The sequence below is a fragment of the Heterodontus francisci genome, unplaced genomic scaffold, assembly GCF_036365525.1.
Source record: "Heterodontus francisci isolate sHetFra1 unplaced genomic scaffold, sHetFra1.hap1 HAP1_SCAFFOLD_1252, whole genome shotgun sequence".
NCBI lineage: Eukaryota > Metazoa > Chordata > Chondrichthyes > Heterodontiformes > Heterodontidae > Heterodontus > Heterodontus francisci.
This window is the reverse complement of record NW_027141336.1, coordinates 42,446-65,152: the sequence shown is the minus strand read 5'-3', so window position 1 is coordinate 65,152 and position 22,707 is coordinate 42,446. Positions and strand designations below refer to the sequence as shown.

At 43.0% G+C, this 22,707-nt stretch overlaps 1 protein-coding gene across 1 annotated transcript; it reads left to right on the top strand.

Annotated features, from left to right (window-relative positions):
- Window positions 1-1,723: 1,723 nt before the first annotated feature.
- Window positions 1,724-6,091, top strand: LOC137362834 (probable G-protein coupled receptor 139). Its single transcript, XM_068027048.1, has 3 exons — window positions 1,724-1,795; window positions 3,819-3,822; window positions 5,178-6,091. The coding sequence occupies exons 1-3, from the start codon at window positions 1,724-1,726 to the stop codon at window positions 6,089-6,091; spliced, it is 990 nt and encodes a 329-aa protein (XP_067883149.1).
- Window positions 6,092-22,707: the final 16,616 nt, after the last annotated feature.

Sequence of the window (22,707 nt, the reverse complement as noted above, 5' to 3'; positions counted from 1 at the left end):
TGTTAAGACTCAACATCAACATTGTAGGATTGGCAAAGCAAATCAGGTTATGATCTTCTCAGGTGGCAGTGAACATGGAATAGAATCAGAATAATGATGACAAAGAAGGTAGCAAGAACTATGCCGGGATATTGGTCAATATCAGAGACAGTGATTATGGCAGAATTTAAAGGGAAAGCAATGAATATTGCATGTTTACAACTGTATGGACCCACCAGGATCACAGTGATGAAGAAGTGGAAGTATTCTATGAGGAGTTGCAAAACTTATTGAAGCATGTGAAGAGTCGAGACATCTTGCTAGTCACTGGTGATTTGAACACATAAGTTGGCGGAGAGAGGCATGGAAAAGTGATAGGAGCGTTTTGACTAGGAACGAAGAACAGCGAAGCTGAACACCTGATACCCTGATACAGTCCCTGAGGAAAACAACGTGTTCATCTTGAGTGCATTGTTCAAACAACATCCAAGAAGGCTGTACACTTGGAAGATTCCAGGAGATGTTCACAAAAATCTAATAGATTTTCTGATGATCAATGAAAGGTACAAGAACAGCATCAAAAATGCGTTCACTTACACAGCAGCAGACAACAATTCAGATCACTGCCTGCTTATCGTGAAGGTGAAGTTCAAGCTGAAACTCGTGAAAAGAAATCCCATGAAAGACCAAGTTAACCTGGACAGACTGAGTAGAAGATCTGGTGAAGAAGTACACAGTGGAGGTTACTAACAGGTATGAAGCTATACTTCAGGAAGTGACAGATCAATATCTCAGTGAGGAGAAAACAACAGAAAGGCATTGGGAAAGGCTGAAACAGAGCATAAAACATACAAAAACTGAGATGGTGCCGAAAAAAAAGAGAGGAGGAAACCAGGAGTGTATGCTTAATGAAATACTAGATATGATTGAGAAATAGAGACAGAATAAGAAGAATAATTATGAATATGGTGAAATTAAAAAGCAGATCAGGAAAGATTGTAGAGCAGCCAAGGAAAGGTGGTATGAAGACTACTGCGTGGAAATAGAAGAACTGGAGAAAAGGCATAACATGAGGGCATTGCATGAGAAAGTTAAAGCGGGGACAGATAAGAAGTAAAGAATAACTACAAATAATGGCTGTATGAGGAGCAAGGAAGGTGAACTTCTCTTCGAAAAAGAAAGTGCAGAGGAACGATGGGTGAAGTACTTCAGAGAGCTGTATGATGATGAAGACAGATGTGAATTGGAATGATCAGAAGGAAGAGAATTACTGGAGATAATAGAAGCAGAAGTCAGTCCAGCAATCAACAAGCTGAGAACAAAGAAAGAACCTGGAATCGGTGAGATACCAACAGAATGCCTGAAAGCCCCGAATGATGTTCACATTGAGATACTGATTGAGACTGCAACAACATTTACAGAACAGGATTCTTACATGAAGATCTGATGCAGCCGGTGTTCATTAAGCTGCCAAAGAAACCAAAAGCCCGAGAGCGTTCAGAGAGCAGGACAATAAGCTTCTTGAGCCCTGTGATGAAAATGATACCAATAATCATTTTGGGAAGAAATGATCAGTCTATAGAAGCAGAGATAGATGATAATCAGTCAGGATTCAAATCAAAGAAAGGAACATCTTTAACTTGAAAGTAGTTATTGGAAGACACCTGGAAGTGCAAAAACAAACTGTGAATGTATGCTTTATAATCAATGAGAGGCATTTGATAGCATCTACCGTCAGAAAATAATGGAGTGCTTAAACAAACTAGAAATCAACAGAAATGAGAAAAGGATAATTCAGAATCTATATTGGATTAAGGTATTGGGACAAAAGTCGGTCATTCATCTCCTTTACTCTGTTCTGCCATTCAGTTGGATAATGGTTGATCAGTACATCACCTCTACTATATTATAATATCATTCACGAACTTTACTCCATTTCTCTTGATACCCATATTAAGCAAGAATCCATTGGTCTTAGTCTTTAAAAATGTCAGTTGAGGCCCAGCATCCACAGCCTTTTGACTGAGAGTTCCGCTATCTTTTGTGTGAAAAAGTATATCCTGATTTTATTGGCAAATCCCCTTGATTGAATTTGAGGAAATTGTCTCTCAGGTCATTTTATTTAGTATCTAATGGATGTTGCTGCTATCTCTTTTGAATACCACCAATTGTAGCCATCCTCACAATAGTCGCATCTTGAATGCTGGACCTGTTTATTTAAGGAGTTTTAATAAGTCGATAGTAATAGCGTTGGTGTTAATAGTCCCACTGGAGGTCCAGCACACAGGTTTGTTTCTCCAACTGGATCTAAATTGCACTGCTGAGCAGATCTGTTTACCAGGCTCACTCAGTGTTCAGGTGCCTGAGTGATAGGGGGCTCTGGTGCAAAATGTGATTGCCATCGTGAGAACTGCCTCCCTCCCTCGTATCTCCTTGAGCTTCCCGCAAGCTATTTAAGACAGATGGAGGTCCTGCTCCAATTGGGCACAATCATAAATTTGCAGCCCAATTCTGTCATCTGGGATGACATAAGCCAAGTGTGTACCACTTGCTCAGTGAATATTCAGTTCCTATACATCTGCAAAAATTGACAGTGCTAATCTTCTTCACAAACAAACATTTATAATGTCAAATACAACATATGTGTATTTTCCAGTCTGAAAGCATATTAATGAATATATTTGTTTGAATTGGCATGATCAATGATTCAGTAACTACAACTTTAAAAAGGTTGAAAATTTCAAAACTAATTAAATTAATATTCTCTCCTTGGTGTTCCTCATTACCACTGCGAAATGTAAATAACAATTTTCTATTCCCGCTGAGCATTGGAGTACAAACTGCTGCTTAACCTATTTGTTCAAGTGGCTGTAACTAATGTCAGTTATTGCCTGACCTAATTGCCTCACTTGACATTTCTCAAAAGTATAAATCGGGCTCAGTTCAATACATCTCATTAGTGTGTCAATCACACCAAGAGGTTGCTTCGTTTTTAAGAAAATGGGACTATTTATAATTCCACAGATAGAAGAAATTTACTATCCGCTTCTTGCCCTGGTTGGTGTTCCTTGTAAGTTACCATAATCAGTTATTCCTTGTTTTACAGAATGAGAGTGTGCTTGCTGTCAGTCTAGTATTGTCATCTGTCCAGATGTACAGTTTTAACTATTGTCAGTGGATTAGGAAAAAAATGGCTTTAATACAGTTAGCTCAGTGGGCCTGATTTATATGTAAACAACAGTTTACAGAATATTAAACTGGTGCCATTCAGTTTTCATGAATATGCTGCATTGAATAAACCTCTGTTACATAGGAGTCAATGGTCGTCCTGCAATTTGGTTGTTCGAATCGTTATTGGGTATTATAATTTAATTATTCTGTGTTCAATTATGTTATAACAATGAAAATAGTTTACATTTATATAATGTCGTTCATGCCGAATAAAATGCCCAAGATTCTTACAATATCTCTGTTCCCAATACAGACTTTGATATACTATCTAATACATTACACATCTAGTACATTTTCGGGATTTATTTTCCAAAGTCGTGAACAGAATGATTTTCCGTTGCCACATTTCCCTTCAATGTAAATTTTCGAGTTTGTTTGTAATTGTAGCTTTTGTAAAATAATATATTTTTCGTGCAATTTTAGCATTTAGGAATGTTGTTGGAGATGGTTCTTTCATCCAATGAGTTGGGATAGGAAAGTGTGCTCTCAAACCACACTTGTGGGAAAACCCTCATTCTGCAACAGCTGGTCCAACTCAAGGAATCAGACTGGCAGGAAAGCGCACTCAATAATAACTTAACAAATTGTCTTTCATCCTTGTGTCCCAGCAAGGTGAAGACTGCCTGGTGGGAAGCCTGATATATCAGGATGGTTTCTGTCTTTGATCAGGTTGCACTTCAAGTTGGTTTATCTAACAAAACAGGGAAATGAAATGGGATTCCTTAAGGGGAGATACGCTCCTGTTACATTTCTCAAATAGCTAATTCAATTATCCAGGAAAACTCTAAAACCTGGGTCAAGTCTTGCTGTTTGCAATAGTCTAATATAATGTGCAGGTTGACTATTTGTATTGCTGTTCTCGGATATTCTTTATTGTTTCTGTACAAATATGCACCTTATAAATAAAGGCAACCGAAAAGGTCGGCCGGCCGGCCGGAGCTGTACAATTTAAAAAAAAATCATCGTCCCACATTGAGCACCGGAATGAGTGGCGGATCAGCCCCAGTACAAGACATTACAGGAAAAGAGCGAATGTTAACAAACTGTGGACTGAGCATTTAAGATGGTTCAGCATCGAGATAAATTGGGCAGTGAATAAAATGAATCGTCCCTGGTATAAATTGGATGCAGTCCATCTCTAGGCGCGAGTCAAGTGTTTAGTCCAAAAGACTTAATGGCCAAGATTTTACCGAGTTTATAAAATTCTGCCTAACTGTGGGATATTCAGATAGCCGTTTAAAACACATGCAAGACATACCCAAGCATCTGTATTAGTATTTGACAAGGTTATGAATATTGTTTGGATGATTCAGTGATTGACTGGTCTGTTAATTATGTGATTGGTGGATTTACTGATTCATTTGGGGCAATTTTCACTTTGGCTGATGGGACGCCTGATGTTTATTTCTGCTCCGTTCAATGGAAATAAAAAACCGGTTAGAGAATGATAATGGGGAGCTGATCCAATACCGTCCATTTTACACTATTTCCCAGTTTTACATCTCTCTCGAATTTTATTTCCAATGAAGTCAATGGAAATGAAAATGGGGAGAACTGTACAATAGATTGCCGACACGCTATCATCCGTTTAGACTATTGCACAAAGTCAAGAACTGCCCCTTGGTCATCTCACTTTACTTGTGTGTTCTCATTAATTGTATGGAAGGTGCACTAGTGAGAATGATCACCGCATTGTATGTGTGCACCGGGTTACCTGAGAAATGTCTCTCCATTCTGTTGCAGTTAATTATTTTTAAGGTCCACATAAACTGGTCGCGTTATGAAACCGGTTCCAGAGTCAGTTTGGCGCCACCGCCTGGGACAAATTTCACCCAAAGCAAAAGGAAACTGAGTTGAGTAAATGCACAAAAGATTTAGTTAATTTCCGTATAACATATTCTTAAACTGACTGCCCCTGTGAATTGAATGCAATTAATAGTTTCCCTTGTATTCTCTTTTTCTTGTAGGTAATCTAGTGGCGATTGTGATTCTGTCCCGTGGGAGATGCGGACTTTCTAAATGTATCACTCATTACCTGGTGGCCATGGCAGCGGCAGATCTATTCGTGATAATATTCGATGTAATATTTTCTGAGATTAATGACATGTATTTCTCATATTCGTTCTTGGATTACACTCCCGTTTGCAGTCTCAATATCGCCTTGGTTTTTGCAGCCATTGATTGCTCTGTCTGGTTAACTGTTGCTTTCACTTTTGATCGATTCATTGCCATTTGTTGCCAGAGATTGAGAGTAAGATATTGCACTGAAAGAACCGCAGCCATAGTTACAGTGGCTGTGTTTGGACTGAGTTTTGTAGAAAATATTCCAATTTACTTTGAAAACGAACACTTGGAAATTATTGACAACATTGCGTGGTTCTGCAATGTAAAATCAAGCCTGTCTAATTTGCCTATATGGGTAGCATACTTCTTCTTTGACATTACATTAACACCCTTTGCACCATTTGTGCTGATTGTGTTACTCAATGCTGTAACCATCAGGTACATTATGCGGGCCAATAGATTGAGAAGAGGATTCCGGAGAAATAACAATAATGAGAATCACAGTGATCCAGAGATGGAGAACCGAAGGAAATCGATCATATTACTGCTGGCCATTTCTAGCTGTTTTATACTGTTATGGATGGTAACTTTTGTACATTCTGTATGTACACAATTTGCAGGCATTCAGTTTATGCTCACAGATTATAATGATCCATTTGCCATTATGGAGCACACTGGATATATGCTTCAGTGTTTGAGTTCATGCACAAACACATTTATCTATGCAGTAGCTCAGGCTAAATTTAGAGAGGAATTGAAGCATATTATTAAATATCCATTGACTCTAAGTTCGTGGCTTCAAAAAATTGAAACTTAATGTCATCTAATCTCAGCCAACATAGATCACAATATATTCTCTAAATCCATAGATAATTATATAGCACTTTATCGCTGTAGTTCTCCCTCTTCCTGGCAGTCTCTCTCTACATATTAATGCGTAAGAAAACCAATTTAGTGATGGAATGTGTCACTTGACTGAAACCAGGCAGATTCCAATGGGGATAAAATATGTTTGGGGCAGAATGGCAGTATGAGTGATTGCAGATCGATGAGTTGTTTCAATATCTGTCTTATTTTACTTCCCATTGCATTCAATGATTGTAATATTTACATTTGGTGATTGTGTCATACTGGTGATATGGCAGAGCAGGTGAGCTGTTATATTCCTCTCCTAATGTTCCTTTTCAAAGCGAGGGACAATCGGGAGAGGTGCCTAATGGTGGCTAATCCGAAATCACCCGTCTCCAAGGAACAGAAGTAGGCCATTCACTCCCTCGAGCTTGTTCAATGAGATCATGGCTGATCTGCAATCTAACTCTGCATACCTGTCTTTGCCTCATATCCTTTAATATCTTAGACTAACTAAAATCTATCAATCTCAGTTTTCAGTTTAACAATTGATCCAACATCAATTGCTGTTTATGAAAGGGAGCTCCATACTTCTACCACTCTTTGTGTGAACAATTATTTCTTAATTTCATTCCTGAAAGATTTGGCTCTAATTTTTGATGATAACGCCAAGTCTTAGACTCATCAACTATAACCAATCTCCCTTATCTGTTGCGTTAATGCCTTGGAAACTGTGATCTAACCACCGCTCACTCTTCCAAACTCCAAAGAATACAACCCTAGATTTTGTAATCTCTCCTTGTAATTTAGCCATTTAACATACAGGTATCATTCTGGTAAACCTACACTGTACTCCCTCCTATATCCTTCTCAAGGTATGCTGCCCAGAACTGGTCACAGTAGTCCAGATGCAGTCTGAACAATGCTTTGTATAACTGAAGCATGACATCTACCTCCTCATACTGTATTCCTCTTAATATAAAAGTTAGCATTCTGGTAGACCTTTTGACTATTTTCTGGACCTGGTCCTAACACTATATGTCCCTGGACACCAAGTGTCTCTGGACATGCACTGTTTATCTTTTTTCATCCTTTTGTTAGGTCCAAGTGGGATAATCTCACATTTGCCTATATTGGAATCCATTTTTCACACTTTTGTTCATTCAACTAATCAATGAATATCTCTTTGAAATTTTCAGCTTCCAGCTATACTGCTTACAATGCTGCCTATCTGTATGTCATTTTCAAAATTGGATAGGTTGTCTTCTATCCCAATTTCTAAGTCATGAATTAAAATAGTGAGGCCCCAACACAGATCCTTACCGGACCCCACTGGTCAAATCCTGCCAATTAGAGTGCATGCCCGTTATACCTACTCTCTGGCTCCTTCCATTCAGCCAATTTCCTAATGACATCAATGCTTTGTCTTCAATCCCATGACTTCAACTTTAGCTAATAGTCTCTTATGAGCGACTTCATTAAATGCCTTCTGGAAGTCCAGAATAATAACACCCATAGACATTCCCCTGTCAACTACTTTTGTCATATCTTCAAAACATTCCATCAGATTCCTTAGGCATAATCTGTTCTTCACAAATCCCTGCAGGCCCTTTCTGATCAGCTAAAAATTTTCAAGGTGTTCATTCGCCCCTATCCTTAGTTATGGACTCCAGTATTTTTGGATAACAAATGATAGACTAACTGGTCTATAACCCTTTTTTTTTTTTCTCTGTCACATTGTTTAAATAGTGGAGTGACATGGGCAATTTTGAATTCTAAAGGATCATTCCAAATCACGAGATCTATGGAAAATGAGACTTCAGGCATCTGCAATGTCTTGACCTATTTATTTTAAAGGCATGGAATGGAAACCATTTAGTCCTGGGATTTATCCCTCTTTCGTGCCATGTATTTCTCCATCATTACTCACGTAATTTTGTTAAGTGTCTGTCCCTGATTCAATAATAGTTTCCTTGAGATGGCTGGAATGCTGAATTCTTCCTCTACTGTAAATACTGAGGCAAAGTAATTGTTCAGCAGGTCTGTTATTTCCTTATTTTGATTGACAACATCACCGTTTCCAAGGGACCCACATTGCAGTTGACCATCCTCTTTTTCCTAATTCAATTTTTAGATGTTGTGTTGATTTTGAGATTCCTGCAAGTTTCTTTTCATATTCCTTTTTCGTGTGTCTCCTTCCATGTTTTGGTCACACGAAATAACACCCCACTGGAAGTGGTTGGCGTATTCTGCTCCCTTGGGTCTACGGTGAGGGACAATCTGTCCCTTGATGCAGAGCTCGATAAATGTGTTGGGAAAGCAGATACCACCTTTTGCCAACTTGTGAAAGGCACATGGGATAACTCCAAACTGACTCTTAGGACCAAACTGATGTTTTTTAAGGTCTGTATTCTCATCACCTTGCTGTACGGCTGTGGAACATAGGTGACTTACAGCTACCAGGAAAGGAAACTCAATCATTTCCATCTTCACTGTCTGCAGCACTTTATGGGAGTATCTTGGAAGGATAAAATCACAAATGTGACGGTCCTCTGAAAGGCAGAGCTCCCAAGTATGTTGTCACTAACCAAACAGAGGCAGCTCCAGTGCATCGGACATGTCTGCAAAATCGAAGATGGGCACATACCCAAGGACCTTCCGTACGGTGAGGCAGCCAGGACCAAACGACCAGTGGGGTGTCCAAAGTCCGCTTTAAGGATGCTTGCAAGAGAGAGGGAATCTGTGATTGGAGGAGCAGTGATTGTTGCAGAGATGGAATCTGTAATTTGAGGAGAATCGAGCACAGGCGAGAGGGAATCTGTGATTGAAAGAGCAACCAGCACAGGAGAGATGGAATCTGTGATTGAAAGAGCAACTAGCACAGGAGAGATGGAATCTGTGATTGGAGGAGAATCGAGCAGAGGAGAGATGGAATCTGTGATTGGAGGAGAATCGAGCACAGGAGAGATGGAATCTGTGATTGGAGGAGAATCGAGCACAGGAGAGATGGAATCTGTGATTGGAGGAGAATCGAGCACAGGAGAGATGGAATCTGTGATTGGAGGAGAATAGAGCACAGGAGAGATGGAATATGTGATTTAAAGAACAACCAGCACAGGAGAGATGGAATCTGTGATTGGAGGAGAATCGAGCACAGGAGAGATGGAATCTGTGATTGAAAGAGCAACTAGCACAGGAGAGATGGAATCTATGATTGGAAGAGCAACCAGCACAGGCGAGATGGAATCTATGATTGGAAGAGCAGTGAACACAGAAGAGAGGGCATCTGTGATTCGAAGTGCAGCGAGCGCAGACGCAAGGGAATCTGTGATTGGAGGATCAGCGAGCATGGGGAGAGGGAATCTGTGATTGGAGGAGCAGCAAGTGTGGGTGGGAGGGAATCTGTTATTGGATGAGTAGCGAGGGAGAGAGGAAATCTGTGATTAGAGGAGTTGTGAGCACTTGAGAGAGTGAATCTGTAATTGGAGAAGCAGTGAGCATTAGAGAGAGGGTATGTTCAGGGAGCGGAGAGGAACTGAACCTGCGAGGAACACTTGACATTGGGACAGGAGCTTCAGAGTTGGCGTGTCGCTGACTGAGTTTGAAAAAGGAATCAAACAGTGGCATGACAGGAAAGCTGTAAGGTGATTGGTTAGCGAGTAACTGCTGTTACAGAGCATCTGTAATTAGCTGGGTTACTACACTACTGTTAGTGTGCATGTGTTAATAGCTGGAAATTAGGAAAACATTAAACAAATTAAGTAGCTACCTTATAATTAATTCTGAGAGTAATTCTCCCTTCTACGGGAAATTATTGGAGCATATAAAAACGGTAATATATTAATTGTGGGGGACTTTAATCTGCATATAGACTGGGACAATCAAACTGGCAACAGTGGTCTAGAAGATGAATTTGGAGAATGCTTTTGTGACAGTTTCTTGGAGCAATACATTGCAGAACCGACTCGGGATAAAACTATCTTAAATCTCATATTGTGAAATGAAGCAGGGTTAATACGCAATGTCATAGTAAAAGATCCACTGTGAAATAATGATCATAATACCATTGAATTTCATGTTAAGTTTGAAAGTGACACATTTCAATCACAAACAAGAATCTTAAACTTAAACAAAGCCAATTACGAAGGTATGAGGGGAGAATTGGCTATGGTTAATTGGGTAAATAGACTGCAAGATATGGTGGTAAACGAACAGTAAGAAACATTAAAAGAAACATTACAAAAGGGTTCAACAAAAGTACATTCTATTCAAAAACAAAAACTTGCCCAGAGAGACCCATCTGTGGCTCACTAAGGAGAGTATTAGACTGAAAGAAAAGGCTTACAATGTTGCAAAAAAATTGTAGCAAGTCTGAGGATCGGGAATGTTTTAGAAACCAGCAAACAGCCATCAAAAAGTTGATAAAAAGGGAAAAAATAGAATGAGAGTAAACTAACCAGCAATATAAAAACAGATTGTAATAGCGTTTATAAGTAAATAAAAAGGAAGAGAGTAGCTAAAGTAGACATTGGTCCCTTAGAGGCAGTGGTAGGAGAAATCATCATGGAGAATGAAGAAATGGCAGAGACATCGAACAAATATTTTGTGTCTGTCTTCACAGCGGAAGTCACAAGTTCCATATCAGAACTAGGCAGTAACCTAGGGGCTAAATAGAGTGAGGAAATTAAGGATATTAAATACAGCCGAGAAAAAGTATTGGAGAAACTTGAAGGATGAAAATCTGACAAGTCACTGGGGCCAGATGGCCTACATCTCGGGTTCGAAAAGAAATAGCTGCAGAGATAGTAGATGCAATGGCAATGATTTTCCAGAATTCCTTAGATTCAGGAATGGTCCCATCAGATTGGAAGTTGGAAAATGTTATGCTGCTTTTCAAGAAAGGAGGTAGAGAGAAAACGGGCTAACCTAACATCAGTCATTGGGAAGATGCTGGAAACTATTATTAAAGAAGTCTTAACATTACACTTAGAAAAGCAGAGTATAATTTGAACACGTCAGCATGGTTTTTTTTTGAGAACATTACAGCGCAGTACAGGCCCTTCGGCCCTCGATGTTGCACCGACCTGTGAAACCATCTGACCTACACTATTCCATTTTCATCCATATGTCTATCCAATGACCACTTAAATGCCCTTAAAGTTGGAGAGTCTACTACTGTTGCAGGCAGGGCGTTCCACGCCCTTACTACTCTCTGAGTAAAGAAACTACCTCGAACATCTGTCCTATATCTATCACCCCTCAACTTAAAGCTATGTCCCCTCGTGTTTGCCATCACCATCCAAGGAAAAAGACTCTCACTATCCACCCTATCTAACCCTCTGATTATCTTATATGTCTCTATTAAGTCACCTCTCCTCCTCCTTCTCTCCAACGAAAACAACCTCAAGTCTCTCAGCCTTTCCTCGTAAGACCTTCCCTCCATACCAGGCAACATCCTAGTAAATCTCCTCTGCACCCTTTCCAAAGCTTCCACATCCTTCCTATAATGCGGTGACCAGAACTGCACGTAATACTCCAGGTGCGGTCTCACCTGAGTTTTGTACAGCTGCAGCATGACCTCGTGGCTCCGAAACTCGATCCCCCTACTAATAAAAGCTAACACACCATATGCCTTCTTAACAGCCCTATTAACCTGGGTAGCAACTTTCAGGGATTTATGTACCTGGGCACCAAGATCTCTCTATTCATCTACACTACCAAGAATCTTCCCATTAGCCCAGTACTCTGCATTCCTGTTACTCCTTCCAAAGTGAATCACCTCACACTTTTCCGCATTAAACTCCATTTGCCATCTCTCAGCCCAGCTCTGCAGCCTATCTATGTCCCTCTGTACCCTACAACATCCTTCGGCACTATCCACAACTCCACCGACCTTCGTGTCATCCGCAAATTTACTAACCCACCCTTCTGCACCCTCTTCCAGGTCATTTATAAAAATGACAAACAGCAGTGGCCCCAAAACAGATCCTTGCGGTACACCACTAGTAACTAAACTCCAGGATGAACATTTGCCATCAACCACCACCCTCTGTCTTCTTTCAGCGAGCCAATTTCTGATCCAAAGCTCTAAATCACCTTCAGCCCCATACTTCCATATTTTCTGCAATAGCCTACCGTGGGGAACCTTATCAAACGCCTTACTGAAATCCATATACACCACATCCACTGCTTTACCCTCATCCACCTGTTTGGTCACCTTCTCGAAAAACTCAATAAGGTTTGTGAGGCACGACCTACCCTTCACAAAACCGTGCTGACTATCGCTAATGAACTTGTTCTTTTCAAGATGATTATAAATCCTGTCTCTTATAACCTTTTCCAACATTTTACCCACAACCGAAGTAAGGCCCACAGGTCTATAATTACCAGGGCTGTCTCTACTCCCCTTCTTGAACAAGGGGACAACATTTGCTATCCTCCAGTCTTCCGGCACTATTCCTGTCGACAATGACGACATAAAGATCAAGGACAAAGGCTCTGCAATCTCCTCCCTGGCTTCCCAGAGAATCCTAGGATAAATCCCATCCAGCCCGGGGGACTTATCTATTTTCACACTTTCCAAAATTGCTAACACCTCCTCCTTGTGAACCTCAATCCCATCTAGCCTAGTAGTCTGAATCTCAGTATTCTCCTCGACAACATTTTCTTTCTCTACTGTAAATACTGACGAAAAATATTCATTTAACGCTTCCCCTATCTGCTCTGATTCCACACACAACTTCCCACTACTATCCTTGATTGGCCCTAATCTAACTCTAGTCATTCTTTTATTCCTGATATACCTATAGAAAGCCTTAGGGTTTTCCTTGATCCTATCCGCCAATGACTTCTCGTGTCCTCTCCTTGCTCTTCTTAGCTCTCCCTTTAGATCCTTCCTGGCTAGCTTGTAACTCTCAAGTGCCCTAACTGAGCCTTCACGTCTCATCTTAACATAAGCCTTCTTCTTCCTCTTGACAAGCGCTTCAACTTCTTTAGTAAACCACGGCTCCCTCGCTCGACAAATTCCTCCCTGCCTGACAGGTACATACTTATCAAGGACACGCAGTAGCTGCTCCTTGAATAAGCTCCACATTTCGATTGTTCCCATCCCCTGCAGTTTCCTTCCCCATCCTATGCATCCTAAATCTTGCCTAATCGCATCATAATTTCCTTTCCCCCAGCTATAATTCTTGCCCTGCGGTATATACCTGTCCCTGCCCATCGCTAAGGTAAACCTAACCGAATTGTGATCACTATCACTATTACTAAAGGGAGTTCCTGTTTGACAAATTTATTCAAGTTTTTTGAGAATGGAACTAGTAGGATAGATAAAGGGGAACCAGTAAATGTAGTATACCTAGATTTTCCAAAGGCATTTGATAAGGTGCCACAAAGAAGATTAATAGGCAAGAGAATGGCTCATGGAGTTGGGGATAATATATCAGAGTGGATAGAGGGTCGATTAACAGACAGGAAGCAGAGAATGGGCATAAATGGGGCATTTTCAAGTTGACAGCCAGTTAATAGTGGAGTGCTGGAAGGATCAGTGCTGGAAGGCCTCTGCTGTTTACACTCTTGGAATGCATCTAAGTTTGCTGATGATACAAAGCTCGGTGGAAAGGTAAGCTACAAGGAGGATTTAGAGAGGCAGAAGAGAGATATAGAAAGATTAAGTGAGTGGGCAACAAGATAGCAAATGGAGTATAATGTAGGGAAGTCTGAAGTTCTTCACTTTGGTCGTAAAAATAGAAAAGCAGAATATTTTTTAAAAGGCGTAAAACTAATAAGTGTTACTGTTCAGAGAGACTTGTGGGTACTCGTACAAGGAACACACAAAGTTGACATGCAGGTGCAGCAGACTATTAGGAAGGCAAATGGCATATTGGCCTTAATTGCAAGGGGTTTGGAGTACAGGAATAAAGAAGCCTTATTAAAATTTTACAGGGCTTTGGTGAGACCGCACCTGGAATACTGTGTGCAGTTTTGGGCTCCACATTTAAGGAAGGATATACTTGCACTGAAGGCAGTCCAGCGAAGATTTACTGGATTGGTCCCTGGGATGAGGGGGTTGTCCATTGATGAGAGGCTGAGTAAATTGAGCCTATATTCTCTGGAGTTTAGAAGAATGAAAGGCAGCTCAGCCATGTGGAATGTACAATCTGTGACATGTGGGAAATTGTGAGTCACGGATGCTTCCCATGGAAGATGACCATGTGTGCAGAATGTATCACCAGCTGAAGAAACTTGAGCTCCGGGTTTCAGAACTTGAGCGACGGTTGGCGTCACTGTGGCATGTTTATGAGGCTGAGAACTATGTGGAAAACATGTTTAGAGAGGTGGTCACACTACAGGTTAAGACAGTGCAGGCAGAGAGGGATTGGGTGACCACCAGACAGTCTCGGAGGACCAGGCAGGTAATGCAGGAGTTCCCTGGGTCCATCTTGCTCACTAACCGGTTTTCCATTTTGGATGCTGATGAGGGCGATATTTCTTCAGAAAAGTGCAGCCAGAGCCAAATCCGTGGCACCACAAGTAGCTCAGCTGCACAGGAGGGGAGGAAGAAGAGTGAAAGAGCAATGGTGCTAGGAAATTCAATAGTTAAGGGAACGGACTGGCGTTTCTGTGGCCATAGATGTGAATCCAGAATGGTATGTTTCCTCCCTGGTGTCAGGGTCAAAGAGGTCACTGTGCGGCTGCAGGACATTCCAATGGGGGAGGGTGAACAGCCCGATGTCATGGTCCACATCAGTACCAATACACAGTGGCGCAGTGGTTAGCACCGCAGCCTCACAGCTCCAGCGACCCGGGTTCAATTCTGGGTACTGCCTGTGTGGAGTTTGCAAGTTCTCCCTGTGTCTGCGTGGGTTTCCTCCGGGTGCTCCGGTTTCCTCCCACAGCCAAAAGACTTGCAGGTTGATAGGTGAATTGGCCATTATAAATTGCCCCTAGTAGAGGTAGGTGGTAGGGAAATATAGGAACAGGTGGGGATGTGGTAGGAATATGGGATTAGTGTAGGATTAATATAAATGGGTGGTTGATCGTCGGCACAGACTCGGTGGGCCGAAGGGCCTGTTTCAGTGCTGTATCTCTAAACATAGGTAGAAAGAGGGATGAGGTCCTGAAAGCAGATATCAGAGAGCTAGGAAAGAGATCAAAAACTAGGACTTAAAAGGTAGTAGTTTCAAGATTACTCCTGGTGCCATGTGCTAGTGATTAAAGCATAGCTACCTGACCTGAAGCCGACCAGACCCGATGACATGTGTTGGGATCAGGTCAGGTCTCTCTTCTGGGTCCGGCATTCGGGCTCGGGTCGGGTCGGGCTGGACGCAGATACAGTGTTACCTTGCTCAGGGAGGGAACTTCTGCATGATTCTGCAGAATTTGCAGAATCACAACATTTGGACAAGGTATGTTTGATATAATTAAGTTTATTACGGTAGTTGGGTCGGGTCGGGTTGGGTCGGGCGCGGAGAAAACAATCCAAGGACTCGGGCCCGGGTTGGGTTCGGGTTGGATGTGATCGGGTCAGGCTCGGGTCGGGTTTCAATTTCATACCCGAGCAGGCCTTTACTAGTGAGTACGGAAATCGGAGGATAGTGCAAATGATCGCATAGCTGGAGAGATGGTGCAGGAGGGAGGACTTTAGATTTCTGAGGCATTGGGACCGGTTCTGGAGCAGGTGGGACCTGCACAAGGAGGACAGGTTACACATTAGCAGGGCCAGAACCAATATCCTCGCAGAGTGATTTGCTAATGCTGTTGGGGAGGGTTTAAACTAGCTTGGCTGGGGGATGTGAACCCGAGAGGAATTTCAGATAGAGAAACAAAGCTGCTAATGATAGGAAGAAAAGTAGTGCATGAAATTGGAAGGCAGCAGAAACAAAGGCCAGCATCATGTAGAGCCAAAATACAGAAACATGTCAAAAAGGCACTCGATCTGAATGTGCATATTATTCACAACAAGGTAGATGAATTGATGGCACAAAGAGAATTGAATGATCTAATTACCTTTACAGAGACATGGCTGCAGGATGACCAAAGCTGGGAACTGAATATTCAAAGGTATTTGACATTTGGGAAGGATAGGCAAAAAGGGAAAGGAGGTGGGTAGCGTTGTTAATAAAGGATGAGATCAGTACATTAGTAAGAGAGGATCTTGGATCAGAAGTTCAAGATGTGGAATCAGTTTAGGTGGAGCTAAGAAACAGCTGGGGGCAGCAAACATTGGTGGGATTTGTTTAGATGCCACCAAACGTAGTAACGTAGGACACAGTACAAATCGGGAAATTAGAGGTGCATGTAACAAGAGTAATACAGTAATCATGGGGTCTGCAATATATATATAGACTCAGTAAACTGAATGCCGTGGAGGACGAATATCTGGAAAATATACAAGATGTTTTTCTAGAACAGTATGTTGAGGAACCAACTAGAGTTTGGGCTATTTTAGATCTAGTATTATACAATGAGAAAGGGCTAATTAATAGTCTCATTGCAGAGGAGCCTTTAGGGAAGAATGACCATAATGTGATAGAATTTTACATTGTGATTGAAAATGATGTAGCTCAATCTGAATCTAAGGTTTTAAATCTAAACAAAGGAAACGATGATGATATGAGGGGCAAGTTGGGCTGTGGTAGATTGGGAAACTACATTAAAAAGTATGACTGTCGAAAGGCAATGGCTAGCATTTAAAGAATTAATACATGGTTTACAATAAATATGCATTCCTTTCAGGCACAAAAACCCAAGAGAAAAAGTGATGCAACTGTGACTAACGAGACTTTAAAGATTGTGTACGATTTATTTAGAGATACAGCACTGAAACAGGCCCTTCGGCCCACCGAGTCTGTGCCGACCATCAACCACCCATTTATACTAATCCGACATTAATCCCATATTCCTATTACATCCCCACCTGTCCCTATATTTCCCTACCACCTACCTCTACTAGGGGAAATTTATAATGGCCAATTTACCTATCAACCTGCAAGTCTTTGGCATGTGGGAGGAAACCGGAACACCCGGAGAAAACCCACACAGACACAGGGAGAACTTGCAAACTCTGCACAGGCAGTACCCAGAATTGAACCCGGGTCCCTGGAGCTGTGAATCTGCGGTGCTAACCACTGCGCCACTGTGCCGCTCAAAGGAGGGGGCTTATAAAGTTACCAAAAAGTAGAAATCCTGAGGATTTGGAGCATTTTAGAATTCAGCAAAGGAGGATTAAGATACTGATAAAGAAAGGGAGAATTCGTTGAGGAAGTGACAAAGTTGATTGATGAGGGAAGGGCTGTAGATGTCATATACATTGACTTCAGTAAGGCGTTTGATAAGGTTCCCCATGGTAGGCTGATGGAGAAAGTGAAGTCGCATGGGGTCCAGGGTGTACGAGCGAGATGGATAAAGAACTGGCTGGGCAACAGGAGACAGAGAGTAGCAGTGGAAGGGAGTTTCTCAAAATGGAGACGTGTGACCAGTGGTGTTCCACAGGGATCCGTGCTGGGACCACTGTTGTTTGTGATATACATAAATGATTTGGAGGAAAGTATAGGTGGTCTGTTTAGCAAGTTTGCAGATGACACTAAGATTGGTGGAGTAGCAGACAGTGAAGGGGACTGTCAGGGAATACAGCAGAATATAGATAGATTGGAGAGTTGGGCAGAGAAATGGCAGATGGAGTTCAATCCGGGCAAATGCGAGGTGATGCATTTTGGAAGATCCAATTCAAGAGTGAACTATACAGTAAATGGAAAAGTCCTGGGGAAAATTGATGTACAGAGAGATTTGGGTGTTCAGGTCCATTGTTCCCTGAAGGTGGCAACGCAGGTCAATAGAGTGGTCAAGAAGGCATACGGCATGCTTTCCTTCATCAGACGGGGTATTGAGTACAAGGGTTGGCAGGTCATGTTACAGTTGTATAGGACTTTGGTTCGGCCACATTTGGAATACTGCATGCAGTTCTGGTCGCCACATTACCAAAAGGATGTAGATGCTTTGGAGAGGGTGCAGAGGAGGTTCACCAGGATGTTGCCTGGTATGGAGGGAGCTAGCTATGAAGAGAGGTTGAGTAGATTAGGATTATTTTCATGAGAAAGACGGAGGTTGAGGGGGACCTGATTGAGGTGTATAAAATCATGAGAGGTATAGACAGGGTGGATAGCAAGAAGCTTTTTCCCAGAGTGGGGGATTCAATTACTAGGGGTCACGAGTTCAAAGTGAGAGGGGAAAAGTTTAGGGGGGATATGCGTGGAAAGTTCTTTAAGCAGAGGGTGGTGGGTGCCTGGAACGCGTTGCCAGCGGAGGTGGTAGACGCGGGCACGATAGACGTATTTTAAGATGCATCTAGACAGATACATAAATGGGCAGGAAGCAAAGAGATACAGACCCTTAGAAAATAGGCGACAGGTTCAGATAGAGGATCTGGATAGGCGCAGGCTTGGAGGGCCGAAGGGCCTGTTCCTGTGCTGTAAGTTTCTTTGTTCTTTGTTTGTAAACTGGCAAGAAGCATAAAAACAGACTGTAAAAGCTTCTATAAGTATGTAAAAAGGAAAAGATTAGCAGAGATAAATGCAGGCCCATTACAGGTAGAGACAGGAGAATTTATATTGGGAATAAGGAAATGGTAGAGAAACTAAACAAATACTTTGTAACTGTCTTCACGGAGGAAGGTACAAAAAAAAATCCTCCCAGAAATACTGGAGAACCAAGGGACTCGTGAGAATGGGAAACTGAAAGAAATTAATATTTGTAAAAAAAATAGTGCTGGAGAAAATCATCTTCTTCTTCTTTGGCCTCCTCGTCTCGAGAGACAATGGGTAAGCACCTGGAGGTGGTCAATGGTTTGTGAAGCAGCATCTGGAGTGGCTATAAAGGCCAATTCTAGAGTGACAGACACTTCACATGCCCTGCAGATAAAATTGGTTATCAGGGCTGTTACACAGTTGGCTCTCTCCTTGCGCTTCTGTCTTTTTTCCTGCCAACAGCTAAGTGTCTTCGACTTGCCAGTCTTTAGCCCTGCCTTTATGGCTGTCCACCAGCTCTGGCCATCACTGGCAACTGACTCCCACAACTTGTGGTCAATGTCACAGGATTTCATGTTGCATTTGCAGATGTCATTAAAGTGGAGACATGGGCGGCCGATGGGTCTGATACCAGTGACGAGATCGCTGTACATTGCGTCCTTGGGGATCCTGCCATCTTCCATGCAGCTCATATGGCCAAGCCATCTTAAGGGCCGCTGGCTCAGTAGGGTGTATATGCTGGGGATGTTGGCCGTCTCGAGGACTTCTGCCACCTGATGCCAAGGATTCCCCTCCGGAGGCAGCGAAGATGGAATGAATTGAGACGTCACTCTTGGCTGACATACGTTGTCCAGGCCTCGCTGCCGTAGAGAAAGGTACTGAGGACACAGGCTTGATACACTCGGCCTTTCGTGTTCCGTGTCAGTGAGCCACACCCTCTCGGCCAGTCTGGACATCGCAGCGGATGCCTTTCCCATACGCTTGTTGATTTCTGCATCTAGAGACAGGTTACTGGTGATAGTTGAGCCTAGGTAGGTGAACTCTTGAACCACTTCCAGAGCGTGGTCACCGATATTGATGGATGGAGCATTTCTGACATCCTGTCCCATGATGTTCATTTTCCTGAGGCTGATGGTAAGGCCAAATTTGTTGCAGGCAGCCGCAATCCTGTCAATGAGTCTCTGCAGACACTCTTCAGTGTGAGATGTTAATGCAGCAGCGTCAGAAAGAGACGTTCCCTGGTGAGGACGTTCCGTACTTTTGTCTTCGCTCTTAGACGGGCAAGGTTGAACAACCTGCCATCTGATCTTGTGTGGAGGAAAATTCCTTCTTCTGAAGACTCGAATGCATCTGAGAGCAGCAGGGAGAAGAGCATCCCAAACGGTGTAGGTGCGAGAACACAGCCCTGTTTCACGCCATTCAGGATAGGAAAGGGGTCTGATGAGGCACCGCTATGCTGATTTGTGCCTTTCAGATTGTCTTGTAATGAGGTGATGATACTTAGTAGCGTTGGTGGACATCCGATCTTTTCTAGTAGTCTGAAGAGACCACGTCTGCTGATGAGGTCAAAGGCTTTGGTGAGATCTATGAAAGCAACGTAGAGGGGCATCTGTTGTTCACGGCATTCCTCCTGCAGCTGGCGAAGGGAGAATAGCATGTCAATGGTAGATCTCTCTGCTCGAAAGCTGCACTGTGCCTCAGGGTAGACACGTTCAGCAAGCTTCTGGAGCCTGTTTAAAATGACACGAGCGAAGACTTTCCCCACTATGCTGAGCAGGGAGATTCCACGGTGGTTGTTGCAGTCACCGCGGTCACCCTTGTTCTTATAGAGGGTGATGATATTGGCATTGCGCATGTCCTGTGGTACTGCACCCTCGTCCCAGCACAGGCAAAGCAGTTCATGGAGTGCTGAGAGTATAGCAGGCTTGGCACTCTTGATTATTTCAGTGGTAATGCCGTCCTTCCCGGGTGCTTTTCCACTGGCTAGAGAGTCATTGGCATCACTGAGTTCCGATTTTGTTGGCTGTACATCCAGCTCATCCATGACTGGCAGAGACTGGGCTGCATTGAGGGAGGTCTCAGTGACAACATTTTCCCTGGAGTACAGTTCTAGGTAGTGCTCCACCCAGCGGTCCATTTGCTTGCGTTGGTCAGTGATCATGACCCTGATTTAGATTTGAGGGGGGGGGGCGAGCTTCTTGATGGTTGGCGCAAAAGCTCTCTTAATGCCATCATATATTCCTCTGATGTTTCCGGTGTCTGAGGCCAGCTGAATATGACTGCATAGGTGTTGCCAGTAGTCATTTGTGCAGCGCCTGGCTGTTCTTTGTGCAGTGCTTCTGGCTGCTTTAAGTGCTACGGATGTTTACTCGCTGGGGGCTTTCTTGTAGTTCAACAGTGCAATGCGCTTTGCGGCTATGACAGGTTCCAGCTCTTCAATGTGAGATTGAAACCAATCTGCATTCTGCTTCTCACGTTTGCCATAGATGGTCATTGCTGAGTCATGGATGGCGTCTCTGATGTGGGCCCACTTGGTCTCTGCATCCCATGTCGGAGTGTTTTTAAGGGCTTTTTCAAGTGAATTTAGAAACTTATGTAACAGCTGTGGATGAGAAATTCTGCTCGTGTTGATGCGCGGGCGGCCCTTCTGCTTGGAGTGATGCAGCTTCTTTGGTTTGAGTCTAACCTTGCTGCACACCAGGGAGTGGTCAGTGTCGCAGTCCGCACTGTGGAAGCTGCGGGTGATTTGAACGCTGTTTATAGAGGCTCGCCTTGTGATGATGAGCTCCAGCTGGTGCCAACGACGTGATCTTGGGTGCCTCCATAAAACCTGGTGACAGGGTTTAGTGTGAAAGAATGAGTTGGTGATGCAGAGGTTATGATAGGTACATAACTCAAGCAGTCTCTGTCCATTCTCATTCATCCTTCCAATGCCATAGCGCCCAAGGCAGGAGGGCCATGAGTCATGGTCGGCCCCAACCCTGGTGTTAAAGTCCCCCAGAGGAACAGATGGTAGTAAAATATAGTACTGGAGAAATTAATGGGACTGAAAGTTGTTCTGGACCTGATGATTTATATCCCAGAGTGTTGAAAGAGGTATTTGGCGAGATAATGGATGCATTGATGGTTATCTTTCAAAATGTAATAGATTCTGGAGCAGTTCCAGCAGATTGGAAGGTAGCAAATGTCACCCCACTATTTAAGAGAGGAAGGAGAGAAAACAGAAAACTACAGACCAGTTAGCCTGACATCAGATGTAGGGAAAAGGCTAGAATCTATTATAAAGGATGTGATAAATGGACACTTCGGGCTGAATTGCACTGCCATGCTGCTGCAATCTACCCTGCGGTGGCCCAACATAATATACCAGTCAGGTCTCCCCTCCCTCTCTCCACTGGCCCCCCAATCACGTGGAGGGGGTGGGCTCTCCAAGGCCCACAACAGCAACAGCTGCCTGTGCGCAGGCTCGGCGCTGTTTTTAAAGGACAGCCAGTCCTGCCAGTACATTGAAATTTTTAAAGGTCTACCCCCCCAATTACACTGAAAAATAAACTATCGCCCCTCTCCCCCCAATAATAATTAAATGTAATAGTTGTCTCTCTTCCGCACCCACCCCCCCACCCAACAACAAAACACTTACCTGTAAGTCTTGACCTTTGCCCCCCAAAACTGATCAAAGTACAGAGGTCACCCCTTCACCCCACTCCTCTATACTACTAATGCTGATCAGACACCTCCCCCAACCCATCCCCACTGCAGTAAAAATCCGAAGTACTTCCCCACCTCGGTGGCACCAGCTTTCCCTGGACAGGAAAGTGAAGGTGCATGAGTGCTGGCCACCGCTCAGAAGATCCTGTGCAGCAGCTAAGATTGTTGTGAATTCTACTTAAATTTATTCATTTACTTAATTTAAATATGTAAAGCCAGGTCCCATCACCCAGAGGTGGGGGGGCGCCATGGAGCCGGTACAATCTTCCAGCGTCCTCCGCCACAGACTCTGACGTCGGGACCTCAACTAAATCTAACCATTAGAAAATAATGGTAGGATTGGGCAGAGTCA